The following is a 22,360-nucleotide window of genomic DNA, read 5'->3' as shown; positions in this document are numbered from 1 at the left end:
TATTCAAAGTAATATTTGCCTCATTGTGTGTCTTTCCTCAGCATGAATGTTCCCAGATCCTTCAGTGTCTCTTCACAGGATTCAACTTCTAGGTCCCTAATTATCTTGTTGCTTTTCAGTATTTAAGATGACCAAAACAGAAAAAAATGGAACACTACTTCCAATGACTCAATAATTATATTTCTGTTGTTGCTACCTAAAATTTCATTTGCCTTTTTTAAAGTAGTATCACACTGTTGTTTCATTCTGCATTAACTGTTGCTCTAAACATTTTTTTACAAGTATCATTACCATGTTGGATATCCCTCATTCTATATCTATGGATTTGAACAATAGATGGAAACAGATGACCTGCTAATTTTTTTCATTGATCAGCTGCATCATGTATATTGTAGTACACAAAATGACTTCCCAACACATGTATTTATTACTTATCATATTAACTTATATATATAGGTATCAGAGAGCCAAGGCACCAGGCTAGAAATTAAGAGACTGTGAGCCAGTCTCTCTCTCTCTCTCTCTCTCTCTCTCTCTCTCTCTCTCTCTCTCTCTCTCTCTCTCTCTCTCTCTCTCTCTCTCTCTCTCTTTCTCTCTCTCTCTCTCTGCCATAGGAAGGAGACAAAGGCAAACCATGTCTGAAATTTTGCCAAGAAAACACAGGAACTTGTCCAGGCAGTCACTATGAGCCAACAATAACATGAAGCATGTGTGCAGAATATCTGTCTATAGCTATCTCTCTAACTAGAGCTATCTATCACTCTATCTATTGCTCTATCACTCTATCACTCTATCATTCTATCTATCACTCTATCTATTATCTATCTATCTGTCTGTCTGTCTGTCTGTCTATTATCTATCCAGCCAATTGCAACACGAAGAAAACTGGATTAAAAATACCCAACACAAGAAAATTAATTACAATAATACAACAATAACATGCTGACAATCTTAGATGTTGCTTGCAAAATTATGGTCCATAAAACTGTCAGGATGGCCCAACCACTTTTTCCTACTGTACAGCACAGTCCCTAGAAATATTTTTTTCTACTGACATTAGCAGTGGAAAACCTGTGATCTCATATCCTCCAGTTGGTTAGTGGGAAAAATATAGTGTTACATAAAAGACCAAATCACATTAGTAGAGCTTAGAAAGTGATTTCTCTGGTTATTATCCCAACTTCCCACAGTCCCCTCAGTCATTCTTCCAAGGAATTAAAAGGGGAAATGTGGTTTAATGGGAAAGTATACTCAGCAATATTACCTCGCTTTGGAATAAAATTCATTCATAATTCTGCTAATTTAATGACAAGCAGATTTTTATTTTTATTTTCTATTAGGAACTATTTGGTTGGTCTAGCATGCTGTGATATCCTATGAATTGCTTCCCCATAGGTTTTTTTTTTAATATACCACAATGACTGTTCACACTAAGTCATAAATCAGAGTTTATACCTCAGTGCCTTGCTTTACCCAAACACACCACAGTGAAGCAAGACGATGTGGTCTGTAAACTTAAACCATATTGCACATTACCAATGGACTAGGAATCGTATATGAGTTTACTGCAATTTCACCTTCATTTTTTTCTTTCCCCCATCTATTCTCCCTTTCCCCCCTTTTCTGATGGAGAGTTCTATGAAGCTCAAAAGTTTTCCAATCAGGTTGGATTTTCAATAAGTTCATGTGGACAAGCGGAACACTGCCTGAACTATGAGAGACAAGGTCATCCCTTAGCTCAGAAGGGGTAAGCGGTAGTGTCTGTCCTCTGGTTAAGATTGCCACGACCTTGCTGTACATTCGCAGGGAAGTTCTTTCCTGCCGGCTCCAGCAAGCTAGGGGTGTTTCGTTAGCAAAGTCAGAAAGAGCGTCTAATTAGAGTCCCCCACCCACCCACCCACCCACTTCTTCCCTCCCCCTCCCTTTGTTCTTGCTTTCATTCCCTTCTCCCCTGTCCTAAATGCCTCCTTCCAGCTCACAACTGGGCAGGGCTCCAAAAGAGCAGCAGCAACAACAAGAGGCAGGAGTTCAAAGTTAGCAACGGATTGCACAACTTCTACGCTGGGTGACTATTAACAAGCTGGAACTGCAGCGGCGGCGGCGGCAGCAGCAAGCGCGCAGGGAGACGGCTCATCATCCACTGCCCCCAGCCTAGTTCCCGAGTTTGATGCTCTCCTGCTGCCTTTGGGTCTCACCATGTCTCCCTTTGGAAGGAATCTCTTAAAGACCCGCCACAAAAACAGGTAAGGGGTGGGGGGGACTGAAACTCAGCTCTGTTTTCGTCGGAGGAACCTGCTCGTCTCTTTTTGAGCAAAGTGCCAGCCTGTCCCAGTTCAATCCCATATCTCTGTGTATTCCAAAGGTTAACGTAAGTTTTTTTTTTTTTTGGAAACAGATATCTCTAAAGTGATTGTGATGGAAGGGGGCGTATACTTTCAGCTACCCACTTTACCTCTGCTCCGCCATTGCCTGGTAGAAGTGAATCTCTCCCAAAGCAATTTCAAAACTTTCCAAAGTTTTTTCTCCTCCTACGCTTGCTCTTTTCAAAAGGGGGGGGGGAGCAAAACAAACAAACGAAGAAAAAAAACCTCAGGGTATAAAATCGGATTATGTACCCAGCAGCACAATCGCCTTATTAATCTAGGCTGCGAAGCAGTCTTTGAAGAGATGATTACTTCTAAAATGTCGTCCTGGATGAATGGATGATGGCAGAATATCCCAGGTTGGAACGAAAGTTCACAACAAACGTTAAAGCGCTGTTATCTTAAAACGGGGCAGGGAGGGGAAGGGGGTGACTGTTGGTCCCGCTGTAAACGACGAAGACGTGTAACATTGGAAGGGGGGGGGGGGGAACTTTGCTGACCGCCTAAACTTTTCTCTTGCTGGCTACCTAAACTTTTTCCAAAGTTTGCCCGAGCGCTCCCAACGTTTTCCATACGTTGTATGACGTTGGGATGATATATGGGAAAGGGGGAACCGAAGAAATATTAGTCTCCCCATATTTCGGGGGGGGGGAATGTTTCTATTAGTTTTTCTCTGCCCCTTCCCCTGCCTTCCTATCGTGCTTGTTTCTACCAGTCTCTCCCCCCCCCAATCCGGAAAATTGCGTACTCTGGAATTGTGTAATTATTGTTAACTGCTGGTGTTCTTGAAGTGTGTTGGAAGAAATACCGTCGTGTACAAGTGATGTGAGAGTGATTCACCAATGCCCTTCACCTTGGCAAAAGGGGAGAGTGAGGTTAGTGGGGGAATCTCTCTGTTACCTTAGTTCGTTTCTTCTGATTTTTGTAATCCTAATTAGAGTTTGGTTTCTGTTTTGATTCTGTTGAAAAGCATCCTTCACAATGAAAACTTTCCTGCTTTCCTTAGTTAATATATTCTGATCCTTCTCAGTACCTGTGTGTACTTTGACTTTTCTTCAGCATTGTGCTGGCATTCATAAATGGTGAGAGGATATTACTAGACAGGTATATTCCTATGATACTGAGAGCTGTAGACCAAACAATATTTTGAGACGTGTTTTCTGCTTTATTTTGAACCTTATACTGGAAATAATTGATTTAGGTTATAATTATGTGTAAATTTACACAAGCATGAATCCACATAACTGTTGTGCACACTGGAAGTTACTTCTGAGTGAACCTGCATAAACAGCAGGGTCCAAAGACTTATACTTGGCTAGAAATGTGAGTGGGACTAACCCTAACCCTTGTTTTCCTGAGAAAAGGATTGTTATTAAAGCCCAAAGAATCTGTCCTTCATTTAACTGCTTGATCACTTTTAATCCTGTAAACAGGTGCAGTAATGAAGGGCAGAAACTAGACAGAAGCATCCTTCAGTGAGCCACTATACCAGGGGTAGGCAACCTTGGCTCTTTTATGACTCGTGGACTTCAACTCCCAGAATTCCTGAGCCAGCATGGCTCAGGAATTTTGGGAGTTGAAGTCCACGAGTCATAAAAGAGCCAAGGTTGCCTACCCCTGCACTATACTATAACAAATTTGGCAAGAGTCTGTTCCTGCTAGAAATCTGTGTCTGGTCATTCAAGAGCTGCCAAGAGAGATGGAAAATTGATATTTTAAAGTTAGAATGGTAATGAGATCATCAGTATCTTGCTTTTGCTGCATCATAACTTAATTTGGCTATGAGTAGGATTTACCTGTCACAATTGTTATTGCAATGTCGAGCTTTTGGATTTCCTGATATTAGTTCTAGGGCTTAGACACAAGGGATGCCTGGACAGTGCTACATCTGCAACTTTACAGATGCTTTTGGGCAACTGAAGATCCTATAAGTCATGTTTCTAAGAGTGGGGGAGCTCAGTACACTTTTGTGAATCCAGAATAACATTAGTGAAACTGTCTTAAAAATAAATTTGAAATAATATATCAAATTTAAAAAATGTATTTAACAAGAAATGCACTAACCAAATCATTATCTATGATTCCTTTTTACAAATCCTCCTACTGCAACAGGTTGGTGTATAGATTCCTTTTTCCAGATGCCTTCAATGAAGTCAAAGCATCTATATATTCTAACTGATTTCAATAAATATTGCAGTGTTTACTCTTCAACACACATCTGAGATTATACCAACATACTGTAAGCAGAAGTCTCCTAGAGCAGTTCAGAAACTTGTCTTCAGCCATTCTGGACTTTTCAGTGCTAAATAGCCAAATGCTTCTAGGCACCATAGAAAGGGCACATCCTTTCCTTGTCATATATTGAACAGTGGGTTGTATTGGATTATCATGGATACTAAATTTAATTATCAAGGATTATATAAATAGTTGTGATGTTAAAAATTCTCAGCCGTAGTGTCATGGCATGCTCAATTACAGAATCACATTTATTTTTCGGCGACATGTTTTAGAATTTGCATTATATAAGTATGGCTAGACTGTTATGTTTCTTTTATCTTAATAACCAGCACCTGAGGACATTTGAGGAGGGAAGACTGATCCAGCTTTTTTTTTTTAAAGAAAAATGAATGATTTTAGCAGTGGTTGTCAGTCTGGTTTTAAAACAATTGTGGTTTTTCACATTTTGACTACACCATTTATGGGATACCTTAGCATTCTTTCAATAGTTTCTGAAGATATGAAGGCATGAATGGAGATGTTTTTGGAAAGCAACACTTACTTGTTTTCTGGTAAGTGATAATGTTGCTTTCCAAAAACATCTCTGATCATGCCTTCATATCTTCACAAATTGTGTAGTCAAAATGTGAAAACATCTTATCATAGTAATTATCAATTACATCAAATAGAATATTTTATTTTCACCTTTCACTTTCTTTAGAAGCATGTGGCATAGCCAGCGTGATCGATCCATCATGTTTTTGTAAAAGTATCCCTTATCCTGAATGTGATGCTTACTGCCTGGCTCTCTCTATGGGACATGCTATAAGTTAAGAGTTATTCATAGATTATAGTCTTCTTTTTAGTGGACTAAGTCATTAAGAAGGTTAGATTTTTGAGAAGGATGTCTTACTTGAAAGACTTGAGGTTGAAAATTATGCTTATCTGACTCTCAGTAAAGCTTGTTTCAGATAAGGGAAGCAAATCACGTAGGAGATGAAATGTAATGCGAGCAATCAGCTATAGTTAGTTGTGTTTGTTTTCAACAGCACTTGAGGAAAAAGTGATAAGTTGAAAACAAACATGAAATATATGACTTGTCTTAGCATGAATACCATATCACTCCCTCTATTAGCATGCTGACATACATGTAGCTATAGGAGGCCAGAAAGAACAAAAAATAGTTAAGTTTGAACATGCATACCATGGAAACACATGATGTACAGAAATAAATCAGCTTCTCATTTCCTGCTGAAACGTAAAGGAACAATCCTTCTGATGCTGCCCAATGAAGGCCCATGTTTGCTCGCTAGCTATTGAGTACTGAATGCCTGTGGTGGAAAAGAATTTTAAAACAAATGCCGAAGTGGGATGGGACCCAGAATGAAACAGGATCTGAGAATGGAGCATGACTAGAACCCAGAATTGGCACACTCTGCTGTGGGGAACCTGAGTCTGCTTCTTGCTTATTTATATGCAAATCCAAGTGTTAGAGCTGGGCCAAGAGGTACCAGGTAAAACCACCTCTGAGAAGAGAAGTAGAGCAGACAGAGAATTTTGCCCTCTTCTCTTACACACTGTATTTAATATAAAAATGGCACTCTAAAGGAATCAGCAATTTTTAAAACATTTTCTCATTAGTTAGATCTTAGCATGACTGATTTCTGAGGATCAGACTTGCAAGCATTCTTAGTAATATCTGGAACTGAACTAATTTAACTTTCAGGAAGATATTTTGCTGTATGGCTGTATGCTGTATCTCATTCTTTAATTATCTACTGTTTGAAGAAGAAAAAAAAATGATTTCATTCGAGTAGAGAAAATTACATGGACTTGTGGATAATCTTACATAATCCAGAGAAAAAACAAGAATCATCTTAATGATTCGTGAATAAAATACTTATATATAAATGAATAGAACTGTGAAGCAACATTTATTTTCTTATACCTGTGGTACCAAAAATAGGCCCTAAATGAAAATGCTTCTTTACATATAGAGAACAAATAGAAGAAGCAGGACATGAAAATATTTACAACTTTTACAGTCAGTATAGTAAGAAATAAATACTCAATAACAAAAAAAGGCTGATTACAAATGCAATTGACTCATTTGAAAGTTTTAAGCGAGAAAGCAGTACATATGTCTTCTATAGAGAAATATGAATGTTTCTCTTAGAAGTGTAAGATAAGTCAATTATGATTTTTAAATTTCAAAATGCCATATTCTGTAAAACTGGAGATTACTGAAGCCCTAGGCAGAATTCACTAGGGTCTGATTGTTTATAAAACAAATTAAATCAAATTTAATTTGTTTGTGAAAAATGTAACCCAAATGATTGTATTTCCATAAAAAAGAACTAATAGTGCATTTGTGGGGATGCTTACAGAACAAAGATCAAAAGAGTATTGTTGTTTTTATTGTTAACTCTTTAAAAATTATGTATTGTGGAAACTACCTAGATAAAGAAAGTTTCATTTTTAAAAGTTATGTATTAGAAAGGCCTGTGAACATTTAAACTACTGCAGATTTTTTAAAAGAATGATAAACTGACTAGAACATTAAGTTGCAAATGCAATCAGTAAAACAAAACAACAACAACAACAACAACAACAACAACAACAACAACAACAACAACAATAATAATAATAATAATAAATTGGAAGGGACCTTGGAGGTCATCTAGTCCAACCCCCTGCTCAGGCAGGAAACCTTATACCATTTCAGGCAAATGGCTATCCAGTCTCTTCTTAAAAACCTCCAGTGTTGGAGCATTCACCACCTCTGGAGGCAGGTTGTTCCACTGGTTAATTGTTCTGTCAGGAAGTTTCTCCTTAGTTCTAGGTTGCTTCTCTCCTTGACTAGTTTCCATCCGTTGCTTCTTGTCCTGCTTTCAGGTGCTTTGGAGAATAGCTTGGCTCCCTCTTCTTTGTGGCAGCCCCTGAGATATTGGAACACTGCTATCATGTCACCCCTCACTCTTCTCTTCGTTAAACTACACATACCCAATTCCAGCAACTGTTCCCTATATGTTTTAGCCTCCAGATAAATGTTATTGAATCCCACATTCTTTGTTCTTAATTTCATCAAAGGGATGTCCTATGTGAATGTCTTCCTTTACAAATTATATGCAAAAGAGCTCAGGAACAGCTACTAATATACTTCTATCCTTCATATATTCTGACAATTATCAGAACAATATACCGTATATACTTGAGTATAAGCCAAATTTTTCAGCCCACTTTTTGGGCTGAAAAATTCCACTTCGGCTTATACTCCAGTCAACAAAAAAACTTACCAAGGACTTGTGCGCGGCCGAGGCTTTGGAGCTTCCGGGATCGCGCTCACCTCTCCCAAGCCACTGCCGTCCGGAGACCTGCCGAAGTTTGGGGAGGTTTGGGGAGGTGCGCGCGCACCTCCCCAAACCTCCCCAAACGAAGCCGGGTCTCCGTTCCTCTGCGCCCTGCCTGCCTGCTTCTTTCCACAGCGGAAAGAAGCAGGCAGGCAGGGCTCGGAGGAACGGAGACCCGGCGACGTTTGGGGAGGTTTGGGCGCCTCTCCAAATATCCCCAAACGTCGCTGGGTCTCCGTTCCTCTGCGCCCTGCCTGCCTGCTTCTTTCCACAGCGGAAAGAAGCAGGCAGGCAGGGGGCAGAGGAACGGAGACCCGGCGACGTTTGGGGAGGTTTGGGCGCCTCTCCAAATATCCCCAAACGTCGCCGGGTCTCCGTTCCTCTGCGCCCTGCCTGCCTGCTTCTTTCCACAGCGGAAAGAAGCAGGCAGGCAGGGGGCGGAGGAACGGAGACCCGGCGACGTTTGGGGAGGTTTGGGCGCCTCTCCAAATATCCCCAAACGTCGCCGGGTCTCCGTTCCTCTGCGCCTTGCCTGCCTGCTTCTTTCCACAGCGGAAAGAAGCAGGCAGGCAGGGGGCGGAGGAACGGAGACCCGGCGACGTTTGGGGAGGTTTGGGCGCCTCTCCAAATATCCCCAAACGTCGCCGGGTCTCCGTTCCTCTGTGCCCTGCCTGCCTGCTTCTTTCCACAGCGGAAAGAAGCAGGCAGGCAGGGGGCAGAGGAACGGAGACCCGGCGACGTTTGGGGAGGTTTGGGCGCCTCTCCAAATATCCCCAAACGTCGCCGGGTCTCCGTTCCTCTGTGCCCTGCCTGCCTGCTTCTTTCCACAGCGGAAAGAAGCAGGCAGGCAGGGGGCAGAGGAACGGAGACCCGGCGACGTTTGGGGAGGTTTGGGCGCCTCTCCAAATATCCCCAAACGTCGCCGGGTCTCCGTTCCTCCGCCCCCTGCCTGCCTGCTTCTTTCCGCTGTGGAAAGAAGCAGGCAGGCAGGGCACGGAGGAACGGAGACCCGGCGACGTTTGGGGAGGTTTGGGCGCCTCTCCAAATATCCCCAAACGTCGCCGGGTCTCCGTTCCTCTGTGCCCTGCCTGCCTGCTTCTTTCCACAGCGGAAAGAAGCAGGCAGGCAGGGGGCAGAGGAACGGAGACCCGGCGACGTTTGGGGAGGTTTGGGCGCCTCTCCAAATATCCCCAAACGTCGCCGGGTCTCCGTTCCTCCGCCCCCTGCCTGCCTGCTTCTTTCCGCTGTGGAAAGAAGCAGGCAGGCAGGGCACAGAGGAACGGAGACCCGGCGACGTTTGGGGATATTTGGAGAGGCGCCCAAACCTCCCCAAACGTCGCCGGGTCTCCGTTCCTCCGCCCCCTGCCTGCCTGCTTCTTTCCGCTGTGGAAAGAAGCAGGCAGGCAGGGCGCAGAGGAACGGAGACCCGGCGACGTTTGGGGATATTTGGAGAGGCGCCCAAACCTCCCCAAACGTCGCCGGGTCTCCGTTCCTCCGCCCCCTGCCTGCCTGCTTCTTTCCGCTGTGGAAAGAAGCAGGCAGGCAGGGCACGGAGGAACGGAGACCCGGCGACTGTGTATTCAGGCTTGCAAAATGGCGGATCGAGCCTCTGCTGGCGGCAGAGGCTTGCAGAACGGCGGATCGGCTTATACTCGAGTCAACAACTTTTTCCAGTTTTGGGGGGTGAAATTTGGGGTCTCGGCTTATACTCGAGTCGGCTTATACTCAAGTATATACGGTATATTAAATTGTAGAAATCAGTGTACATGCCTTAAATTGTCACAATGACCTGCAATAAATAGTGCTTATACTGTATAATGGCCAAAATTTGACTTTAATTATTGATTAGAAGTTCACTGTTGAATTTTTTATAAGTTTCCATCCCCTTCATGAAATAATCAGGAATATTTGTCCATTAAATATAATTAATGGGAAGTGCAGGAAATTCTATGTGCTTTTTATGAAATGGATTAAAATTTAGTGTAACAACTAAATAACATATAACATTATGTCAAGTGGTGTCACATTGTTAAATTGTCATAATTTGATTATGATTAGTTGGTTCACATCGTGTGGTGGGATGGAGGGTTTGTTGTCACTGTGTGTTGGGGGGAGAGAGCACAGGGGGAGGCTCAGCTAATCTCAATGTACACATGTTGTACTTTGACAATAAAGGTTTATTTATTTATTTATTTATTATTATTTATTAATATGAAATCCAGTTCCAGTTTTGGGTGCACATCTAAATAAATTAGATTATGGTATAGAAAGAACTAAGATAAAAACAGAAACATCCCTCAAATGTTTGGGATCTTAAATCCTACGCATAACTTCATTGTATTGTATTGGTGGGGGAAGGGGAATGAGAAACTCAATGCATTATAAAAAAAGAGCTCATTGTAGTGAATCAGAAAAGAGAAATCTTCTATAATGATGAACTATTAAATGGACTGCAAATGAGGCCCTCAGTTTAGGTTCATATAAACATCTTCATTGGATTTTGTGTTGGCACAAAAGTACTTTATTTTGACAGTCAACAAATAATACTTAAATGTGTATTGTGCATTGCTTTTAAATACTCAAGTGTTCTGGTTTTAGTGTGCTTTGATGTCTACAAGTTGCATGATTTATGTGAGCCTGCAGTGTTGTACCCAGTATAAACAAAACAAACATCAATTTGTATATCAGCTGAAGCGGCTGTTTTGGGCAGCATTTTAATGATTCTAGTAATTTTATAAAGATTCCCAAAATGAACTGATATGGCAAAACAAGAGCTAATATTAATACATGATTTTTAGATTCTGTTTTAAATTTCATTAGATGAAATCAAATAAAAAAATAAGAAAATTATTAATGTAAGGTATTGCCTATTCAAATTTAAATTATTGTTAGTAGACATTTTCAGGTTCCCATCAAAAGAAGATATTGGGAAAACTGGTATATGCATTGTGGAGCTGTTCTCTGCAGACCCAATCTATCTGAGCTGCTTGAGAAAATTATTAAGGTCACTTTAGCTAACTGTGGCTTAGAATTTGTAACCACATTAATTTGAATATGTTTATGCCCTTAACATGCATCAACTTCCCTCTTGATAAGAGGCCAGAGTTCATTACTCCCCCTTTCTTCTGTATGGTCTTAATGAACACATTGAGCTCTGTTGCTTCATATTCCTTAGCATCTGACAAGTGAACTGTAGGCCATGAGATATTTCATTCTGAATTTAAACTATTGTTCTATAAGGAGCTACGAAAGTTAAGATTTAGCTGACTCAGGAATTCTGGGAGTTGAAGTCCATGAGTCATAAAAGAGCTGAGGTTGCCTACCCCTGATCTAGTGCATTGGATCAAAATAATAAGATTGTGAATTGCATATAGTTGAATTGTAAGTCCTTTGTTAAAACAAACTACAAACTAGACCAAATCAGAATTGAAATCCTTTTAGATGGTATGCCAAAGAATGATGAATTCTACTTGAGTTGGTAATCCATATAATACAAATAGTCTAAACTTCCACATTAAGAGAAGATATAGGTATCCTTGGCTAATGGCTATAATTGATCCCAGAATTATGGTTGTAAGTCATTGTGGTAGTTAAGCGGGTCCCCATGTGACTGCATCCAATTTTACAACGTATTTTGTGGCAGTTGTTAAGTGAACACAGTGGTCATTCAGTGAACATGGTGGTCATTAAGCAAATCTCTCGTCTAATGGATTTTTTTGGGGGAAAACTGTAAATAAATGCTGAAAACCAGCAAAAATGTCAAAACTCATGACTGCAGGAGGCTGTAAATGATTGTAAAGGTGAGCCAGTTGCCAAGTTCCCAATACAGTATGCATGTCAATGTTTGAACTGTCTCATTTATCAGAACCATGACAATGCAATTGGTTGACTATGGAGGGAGGTCCGTCATAACTTTGAATGGTCACTAAGTGACCATTTGTGAGGCGTACCTGCATAAGGGTGTTTCTCTGTACTACAGGCTGAATATTGAAAAACTGAATCAGTAGCAAAGCAGACTTCTTCTTGAATCTGTCCTAGTTTTGAAACATGGGATCATAGGTTAAAAGATAGCAACTCCTTTAGGCATTAAGTCGCTAAATATATTCAGAAAATTATTATTTACAGGGGACAAAAGTTCCATGAACACATAAGAATAATAAATACTTAAAGGTATTTTACAGACATTATCTTAACCATCATAATATGCAAACGCTGTAATTAGAAACATCATGCAAACATCAATTCTCACTGCTTCCTTATGAATTAGAGAGACAACCATCAATTAATCTCACGTTACATTTTAAGGTGTTTCATTTAGATAGGACACCAAGAGTGGAATTCTCTATTCATTGGCCATACATTACTTCACCAGGATTTATGAAAATGTTTAAGAAATAGTTGAAGCCAAAGTGCTGAACAAAATTATGTACCAGTGTACAGCCAGAGAAATGGGGATTATAAATAAGGAAACAAACAAATCAGTGTATTTTATTCAGCTAGGATTCAAATTTAGATTCAGAACTTCCTGGTTCACAGTGTTTTGTTGCTAGATAAACTATCTTACATGCAGATTGCATTTCCATTCTAAGAGTCTAATTATGATGTCAGAATAAATATTTAAGACATTACTCTTCATTCTTGAAAAATATTAACTAAATTTAATTAAATGTTTCATTGAGGATAACTGATGTGGTGCAGAGATACATTATGGGGAGGGGATATGTAAAGAGTTGGGTTTTTTAATCATCAAACAGCCATTTACAGCACTTGATAAATTGACTTGTACTGAAGTTTGCAGAGTTTGCCATGTAGGGCAATTGTTTCCAGCTCATATATTATAAAGGTTGGATACAGGGAGAGAGACAAGCATTCTGTAAATATAGTTTGTTCTAGAAAAAGTTACATCTTTAATTCAAAGAGATCCTCTGTAGATACTGGAGATACAAACACCTGACCACTTTTATAATTCAATAAAGAACTTTGGTTTTGTTAATGTTTGTGACTTTGTTCTATAGCAAAGTAACAGGAATGGGCCCTTAATCATTACAAGTTATGTAGGAGATGACCAGGCTGGAACTGAGGGAGGGTTCAAGGGTGTCATCACCTACAAGAGATCTAAATCCAGCCCACCTTGAATTCCATTGACTCTTCATCTACCACCTATTTGCTTTGACCATTAGTAGTTCAGATTCTTGTAGAGGGCATATGCTTCCTGATTTTCCATGCTTGACATTGTTATCAATAATTATAATGATATCAAAGTATTATTATTTTGCATGTACACTGAGAGCTTATGCATTGGAAACAAAATCTTTGTGTGTCTAATCACGCTTAGCCAATAAAGTATTCTATATTGATTACACATTAAAATAAGAGTCTATATCTCTTCCTTTTAAGTTTCCTATATTTCCTAAAAGAGCACACAGATGAGCAATGGAAGAGAAAGCAACTGCTCCTGTAATTGTATGTACCAAGAGAACAACTAGGGGAAAATGATTCAGCTTCTTCCACATCAGGTATACAAGACATGAGAGGGCAGAATCAGAAGATTCCCAAGGAAGGGCTGGCTGCCACCTGATTTATAGGACACCTTGAGTTGTTTGGAGAAGAGGGGAGGGACAGAACTATTTGTTTTCATAGCCCACAACCTGTTTCCCCTGAGAACTCGGGAGGGAAGGATGAGTCTGAAGAAGGTGATGTAATCGATGGCTGGATTCAGCCAGTTTGCACCACTTTGGCAAAACGGTAGCTAATTTTTTGTTGCCCAGGCTCAGAATCCCTGGATGTGAAGGTGATCTGGCTGCAATGTCTGTCACCCCATTGATCACCAGGGTTGATTTGGTTGATCTGGCTGGCTAGGTGGGTGTCCCCTTCCTCCCTCACCGCTCCATGTGCGTCCCTCCCAAAGCTGCGCGCTGGGTGGAAGAGGACGACCATCCCAGATAGAAGGAGTGTACCGATCTTCAGTCAAGGGTATACATATTTGAATCCCACCACTGGATGTAATGGAATGTATGGGTGACTTTGAGGAAATAGATCCTGACTAGGAAGCAATCAGATAAGAGGGGCAGGAGCCTGCAGTTACATAATGATCAGAGAAAGAAACTAAGGAAGGACCCATCCTAACGGAGCAAGCAGATGAAGGACAGGAAATTTGTATTTTCAGAGTTGCAAGATTCTGTTAATGTAGCTTTATAATAAAGTAGATTTAGCTCAACTAGTTGTGTTTTGTATCTGGTTTACCTGGGAAGGCTGACAAAAGGGCAGCAGCTGGATAATCCAGGATCAAAAGGGATGAAACTCAGCTGAAGTGGGCATTAATCCAATTCTGTTCTCAGCCAAAATTGGTCAGAGGGACTGCATAGGAATTTACTTTGCACTAACTTAGGAGCTTTAGGTTTTCTCTTGCAGTTGAGTATCCCAGTATTTTTTAGTCTTTGAATGTTTTATCTTTGTGATCTCGGGGACTTGATAGGTTCTTATATCAGGTCTAATTGTTTGTGATTCCTGGAAGGGCTCAGATAGCTTTGGCACTGCTGCCTTAGAGGGGCTTAGGTTAAAGGGTGGAGGACTCATCCAGAGTGTTATGATTAGTTCAGGAACTATTTTTATATTGAGGAAAGTTTAAAAGTTGGTAAACTTGGCAAATGACATTTTCCTTTCAAGAACAGTACTGAGACATCTTTGTTACTGTGATTTTGTAAGTATACCTGTATAACTCACAATTTTATGAACAATGTATAATTTCCTTAAAGCTTTCACATATTCACTGTAATAGCAGCAACCAATAATAGCTGTGAATGCTATTAGCTTTTTTATTATTTCTACACCTTATTTCTACAATTTGTAGGTTGTCCAGTTCCCAGAGACTCCAGATGATTTACAATTTAAAAAGAAAAAAATATATGAAACAAACTGTAAAATCAAAGGTATGTCAAATGCACATATAATAAGCAAAATGCCCATCTGACATAGGTTCAACCACCACCCTGTCTCAAAGCCTGAGAATGTAGCTTTTAATATCTCCCTAAATATCATTAAGGTGGGAGCCATAGATCTCTTTCTGTTAAGTTCTGTTGCTTTCAAATATTTTTCTTACTTGTATAAAGCTCAGAAGGTGTATGAATGGGATGGTTTACAAATAAACAACAAAAAGCATGAAGGAACAGGATTTTGTTATCAAGTTTATTAAATGCATAACTATAAACCATTATATTAGGTTTACATAAAGCAAGATGTAAAACAGACAAATTAAATTTCAAAGTATTAATACAGAACATTTGCCATGTTAAATGAGGAAATTGATTGATGCATGACTGAATGCCAGATATTAGGAGATCTCTGAAACATGACAAAAGGTAATATATAAACCTAATTAACAAATTCATCAAAAATGACCTGATAGCAAAAATATCACTTTCTCTGCATAAGTAAGGAGGATCTTCCCCCCCCCCCCACAGATGGATGTAAGGAGTAAGAAAATATTCAGAAAGATCTTCAGTATGAGATTGTGTCTGTGTAGACAGCTTTGCACTAATGGAATTTGATGGCTTCACTTGATATGCTAATATTCATAATTTGTGAAATATTAGAGCTGTGCTTCACCTCTTGGCTATCTGTCTTTGTTCATTTTGCTGATGTTGCCAAAGCCAAGTTCTTTTCCAGTTATGTCAACCCTATCCAGTTATCCCTGGATAGCTCAAGTGAGATTAATTCAGATTTGCTTACCACAAATCAGACTTGAGTTATTTGTTGCTTTACTGATATTTGTGTCTGGTTAATTAGATGCCAATTATATTAAATTGAACAGCAATCCCTTAACTGCCTGTGAGCACTAAGAAGTGATTTTTCCCCCGTAGTTGTGGAAAAGGTAAGTGGTTGATATGTTAAAAAGTACTTGGCTGCTGTCTGATTCACACTTACTTGCACTGTCAGATGTCTCTTGTATACTTTAAAATGCATAGACAGGCTTTGCAGTTGTATATAAGAAAGACATTGTCAGCCTTGGACATTTTCCCAGAAATGAGCTTGGTAGAAAGTTTTTTAAAAAGATAATTCATATGACATTTCAAACAAGAGACACAACTCTGGAAATAAATTTATTGTTAATTATTATTTATCATTATGTTCCCTGATGGCAAGCCACACCTCTTTTTCTCCTATGCTTACAATAATTACACATTAGGAATTTTCTACAAGAATTGGAAAACAGTTTCCTGGCCATTTTTATTTTTTTTATATTTTTTTTTGATAATCACTATAAGTCTCTTGGAAGGTAATACAATTCTTCTTTGAAATCATTACTGAAATGTTAAAAATGCATCTTCCAAATCAGTGGGATTTAATTTCAAACAAACCTGAATGGAATACAGTAGCTACTCTGAGGTTACTTTGATGAAAAAAGTAAACCTAGATAACAGGATAGTTGCCAAAAAAAAAAAAACCCAGAGAAAGAATGTAAGACTTGAGGGGGGGTGGGGACTGAGTCAAAGTAGTAAGTTGCCTTGAGGTATGAAAAAAATATTATCCATGAAGAGGTTTATGTTATAGGGCCTAAAATAATTGAGTTTTCAGAAATCAGGCAAGATTTTGGAGACAGTCTTCCTCTCAGCAGATCCCAGTCTGGTAGTCTTAACGTAATAACTGGTTAGGCCTTAATTACCAAGTGCTGCAATAGTTCAACAGATGTAAAATAGCCATCCCCTGATGTTTAATGATTCACTGGGTGTGAAAAGAAGTTACACATGATTGCAGGTAATGATTTCAGCAAGACTGATAGTTTAGGACCCAATCTAAAAACCTGTAATGCAAGTAAATCTTCATAACAAATCTTCATTTGTTAGAAAGTGTATGTCAATGAATATCCAAACATTTGTTTCTTAGATTTTAATGCCACTCAGGGTGGCATTTCTTAGATTTTAATGCCACTCAGGGTGGCAAACATACCTAATACTCCTTCTTCCTCCTATTTTCCTCACAACAGTCCTGTGAGGTGGGTTGGGCTGAGAAAAAGTGACTAGTCCAAGGTCACCCAGCTGGCTTTTGTACTCGAACAGTCTTCCAGTTTTTAGGAGAGCACCTTAATCACTACACCAAAATGGCTCTCCAGTTTGCTTGCTCTTCATCTGTTAAGACTTGCTCAAAAGAAGCTTCCTAAGACAGTTTTTTTGGGGTGTGTGTGAGTGGGGTAGAACAGTTTCTGATGTCCTTCACTAATCAGTAAATCAATAAAAAAGGAAAGATACCTCTAGCTCTGCATTGCCATTTGATGGGTAGCAATAGGAGCTGCATAAAAGGACGTGCTTGTTTTCAAAAGACTGCAAACAGTCCTCAAGTTAACATTTCCTATGTTTCCAGCTCCGGTATTTTTCTTAGACCTCCATCAGCTGTTCTCTTCTATGATTATGTTAATATGCTGGGTTTTATTTTATTACTTACACACACTGTATATGTTAATCAACTCTTCCACAGAAAGTTTGTGTTATGTCTAACAATCATTTTTGTGATTAGAATCTGAAGTTGCAAGTTGCATGTGGTTGAATCAAGAGTTTCTGGTGGTTAGGAATTTACGGTTTACTCCTGTTTAAGGGAATTGAAACCAAAGAGCAATCATAGTAAATACTTAATAAGAACTGAAGAACATAATGGCATAAAAAAAATTAAGAATGTAGGTGTAAGAACTCAAGTAACAAGAATGGACTCTTTATGCTTTATTACAGCATAAACTAAATCTGGAACTAAATCTGATTCATGAGATGCATGGAATATTATCTTAAGAGAACAACAGACATATCCATTTGTAAGAAAAGTGGGAATAAAATGAAATGCAGGAGGTAGATCACAATGAACATACAGACAATTATATTCACCAAATAGCTGTGAGATTTGATACTTGACATATTTGGTTTTATAAATGTTAGTGTTATCACCAATTGGTGCCATAAAGACTTGGCTGTTCTCACAGGAAGCTACAATAGTTGGTGCCCCCCTTGCTGCATATCAGTTGTTGGTAGGATGTTTAGTGGTTTGCAGAGAAGCCATCATGTTCTTCTTTCTCTTTATCCAACTCTTTATCTGTTCTTTGTTATATTGTTTACTGTATTGCAAGGCATGTAGAGCAATTGGAGTCATGCCACATCAATTTAATATTTTTTTAAATATCATTGAGTACATATTGAAGGAATGTGTGTGCCAAAATGAAGATATGTCACATTAACCAAAAGATTTAATTATTTCTTGGAAATAATACAGACTCTTGTGGTATCTTAAAAAATGGAGCAATCAAAAATTAACAACAGAGTATTAAAGCTCTTTGATTGTGTTTTAAACAATTTTTAAAATATTTTCAATTATTTTATTGTACTGTGGAAATCCGTTCATAAAGCTAAGTCTAACTTCCATCAAATCTCATCTTCTTCACAACCTGGACTTTTAAGATTCCTTTTTTAAGTCTTAGCTAATAACTCACTAACTCAATAAGGATGTATTACAATCAATACATTTCAGCAACCTGAAGTTGAATTTGTTAGCATATAAATTTCTATGCTGATCTTTCTTCCCAATTTAAAATTGATATAGAAAATGGACAAAATCAGGAAAATTAAAATTAAAATGTGGGATGTAGTAAAAGTGAAATGGCAATAATATCCACAAACAAATATTGATATTTGCCAAAAAAGTATTTATTTTCAAGATACAAATGCCATTTGTAATAGAATGGCTTATTTGGTTTCCTAGGAATAGCTATCCCTTTTATGGATTACTGCTTTGTCACTGTGAAGGGGCTTGTGTGACTCAATGAAGCTATTATGCTGTGCAGGGCCACCCAAGATTGACAGGTCATAGCAGAGAGTTCTGACAAAATGTGATCCACTGGAGAAGGAAATGGCAACACACTCCAGTATCTTTGCCATGAAAACCCCATGGACAGGACCAATGGTGCTGGAGAAGACTCCTGCAAGCCCCCTGGACTGCAAGGCGATCAAACTGGTCAGTCCTAGAGGAGATCAACCCTGACTGCTCTTTAGAAGGCCAGATCCTGAAGTTGAAACTCAAATACTTTGGCCACCTAATGAGAAGGAAGGACTCACTGGAGAAGAGTCTAATGCTGGGAAAGATTGAAGCCAATAGAAGAAGGGGATGACAGAGAATGAGGTGGCTGGATGGAGTCACTGAAGCAGTAGGCATGAGCTTAAAAGGACTCCAGAAGATAGTAGAGGACAGGAAGGTCTGGAGGAATGTTGTCCATGGGGTTGTGATGAGTCGGACATGACTTCGCAACTAACAACAACAACAAGGAATACCTATAGAAAGAAAGAGTCATAAATGAAGAAAGTTAGAAGAAGTAGTTCTAGATAGATTTGCTTTAAATTATCTGATGACATCACATATCAACATGTTTTAGGTGTGAACCAGGTGATATTTATTTTTAATAGAAAGACTGGTTTGGTTACTTTTATCCCCCCCCCTACGATCTCTACCTCCTTGCAATCTACAAACTGTAAAGAATCCTCAGTGTCTTGACAAGCAGTTGTCAAGATAGCCTCTTTCACCTGCCCAACACCAGAGTTCAGACTGAGGGGAATCTGATTAAGTTTGTCTGCAAAAAAACCAATGCCAATTTGTCATGCTACCCTCTAACACATACCACTCTCCTTCCCACATCTTGAGGGTGAAGATGCTTCACAATCCACAAAAGTAGTGCCACCCCAATCTAGTCAGTTACAAGATAAGCAGAAATGTACTCTTTTTCACTGCAACTACTGCTATGGAGCAGGATTTCTTTCACTTCATTTTTGGTCCAACATTTTTTAAAATTCCTCCATTCCTTCTGGTTAAGTAGATGATTTAATGTGTTTGCCATATATGCTTTCTTACTGACAATTTTAATCAATTCTTACTTAAATGTCCTGTTTTTTAAAATACTTTTTATTACCAAAATCTTTTAGATCTGTAAATCTGTTTTCTCTAAAGCATGTACATTTTATGCTTACTTATGGCCATAAAGATGTTCCAGCATTACAATGCTATATAACATATTTTCATCCTGTGTTTCTTCTGAAGTTAACATTTAATAGTTTTTTAATAGTTTTAAATTAATTTAAATTAATTTTATCAATGCAGCAAGTCCATTTTAAGAAAAAAAAATATTTTTCAAAATTAGTCAGTGGACTTGATAAGTAAGCATGGACTTGTACTTTATCCAAAAACCAATTATATAATCTAATAATCTGATCCTGAGAGGTTATTTATATAAATTTACAATAGCTAATGGCAAAATTTTTTAATGGCTTTTACCTTAATTAGTACAAAACTCTAATCATAGTGTAATGAAATAATTTTTGGAATGTTGAGGTTACTCTTCTCAGTGAAACACACAATTTATTTGATACTACCAGGGATTAATACATTTAACTTCAAGTACTTTGATACACTTACTATACCTTTTTAATTTTTTACTACATGGTTTCCTTCTTCCATATTTATCCCTTTTTAATCAGCATATTTTTTGCCAAAAAGTCCATATGGAGTTTCCACTCTTTTATGAAAGTATTTACTGCTTTATCCCTGACCTTAGAAACCCTTTTTGTATGCACATCCATTAATTACATTGTGCCTGACAATTGCTTCAAGATAAGCAGCAGATATAAGCTTTTATACCTGAATTAAAGAAAAATAGATTTAAACAAATAGATATATAGAATAAAAGTTATCATAAAATATTAGAAAAACTCAAAAAAAATAATTGAAAGTATTTTTGCATGCACATGTTACTAGCAATCTTTTTAGGATATGGAGTCTAATAGCATTTTTCAGACTAACCAAATTTACTAGGGCTTTTGCTTGAAGGAGCATGATGGGTCTTTAAGGTCCTATGAGATTCTTTGTCTATTTTGCTCCCTCCCTCTTAATTAATAGGGTCAATTAGTACTATCTTTCTATCATACTATCACACTCATGCGCTTGTGACCTCCCATCTAGACTACTGCAACGCTGTCTACATGGGGCTGCCCTTGAGGACCACTCGGAGGCTTCAGCTGGTGCAGAATGCAGCCGCGCGAGTTGTGATGGGGGTTTCCTGATACTCCCATGTAACACCTCTACTCCGCGAGCTGCATTGGCTCCCAGTTGCCCTCCGGGTGAGATTCAAGGTGCTGGTGATGACCTATAAAGCCCTAAATGGCTTGGGTCCGGGTTATCTGAGGGAACACCTGCTGCCGGCATCAAGCTCTCTTCATCCAGTGTGCTCCCACAGGGAGGGTCTTCTCAAGGTACCGCTGGTAAGAGATTGCCAGCGGACAACACCCAGGGATAGGGCCTTCTCAGTGGGTGCGCCTGCCCTTTGGAACCAGCTGCCAGTGGAGCTGAGGACTGCCCCCGACCTTCGTTCATTCCACTGGGACCTGAAGACCTGGCTCTTCGAGCTCTCTGGCCCAGGCTGAGAATTTTAATTTTAATTTTAACTGGGGTTTTATTTGTTCAGGGGCGGGTATAATTTTTTAACTGTTTTTAACTTTTGTATTTTTTGTTTTAATCACCCTGTAAACCACCCTGAGTCCTTTGGGAAAGGGCGGTATTTAAATATAATAAAATAAATAAAATAAAAATAAATAAATACTTGATAGAATGCATGTAGATCCTCTATAGATGCCATACACTAAATCAATAAAATTATTTAATAAATTAATAAGAATATTACACCAATAAGCCAGTCTCAAATGAAACAAATCCGATGACTATTTATGCTGTTTACAGTATATGGAAATTCATTTTGCATTTTTGTTTATTTTACTCAACATATTTTTATTCATATGATATCTTTTAATGTGTTTTATTATAAACTGTGTGGAAAATTTCAGCTACTGGATATTTCTTTCTTTTTTAAAAAAATAAATAAATTCTTGCACATTCGAAAGGCATCAGAGTGGGGAAGGTTGTTGAAGGAAACAAACAGAGGTAGGAAGATGGTGAAAGGCACTTTGAAAAAACCTGAACAGAAAGCAATTATAACTGTCCTTGGTACTCTCTGAGCTTGGTAACACCCTAGTCGAGTAATGGAACATCTGCAAATAAACAACCCAGCTCAAAGAGCACCAAGGACATAACAGTACAACCCTGAGCAACATTTATTCCATTCTGTTGACAGTTATAATTATTATCCAAAAAAAGTCTCAAATACATATATTATATTATATTATATTTATTAAATTTTTATACCGCCCTTCTCCCGAAGGACTCAGGGCGGTGTACAGGGCAATAAATATTAAAAACGAAGTACAAAAGTTTAAAAAAAAACAATTAAATATTATGCCCGATATAAACAGTAATTAAAACCATGTTAAAAACCCAGCCCTTAACCCATCAAACCAGGCCGGATTGCTCAAATAAATAAGTTTTTAGATCCCGCCGGAAGGAGTGAAGGTCGGGGGC

The 22,360-nt window shown here is 38.8% G+C and overlaps 1 protein-coding gene across 1 annotated transcript in view; it reads left to right on the top strand.

Annotated features, from left to right (window-relative positions):
• Positions 1-2,059: 2,059 nt before the first annotated feature.
• Positions 2,060-22,360, top strand: part of RASSF9 (Ras association domain family member 9) — a 35,961-nt gene continuing 15,660 nt past the window's right edge. The window contains exon 1 of the mRNA XM_083366838.1: positions 2,060-2,243. Coding sequence (XP_083222964.1) covers positions 2,197-2,243 — 47 coding nt within the window. The 5' untranslated portion in view covers positions 2,060-2,196. The remainder of the gene's footprint in view (positions 2,244-22,360) is intronic.

This window comes from Vipera ursinii (genome assembly GCF_947247035.1).
Source record: "Vipera ursinii genome assembly, chromosome: 6".
Classification (NCBI taxonomy): domain Eukaryota; kingdom Metazoa; phylum Chordata; class Lepidosauria; order Squamata; family Viperidae; genus Vipera; species Vipera ursinii.
This window is presented reverse-complemented; position numbering and strand designations above follow the sequence as displayed.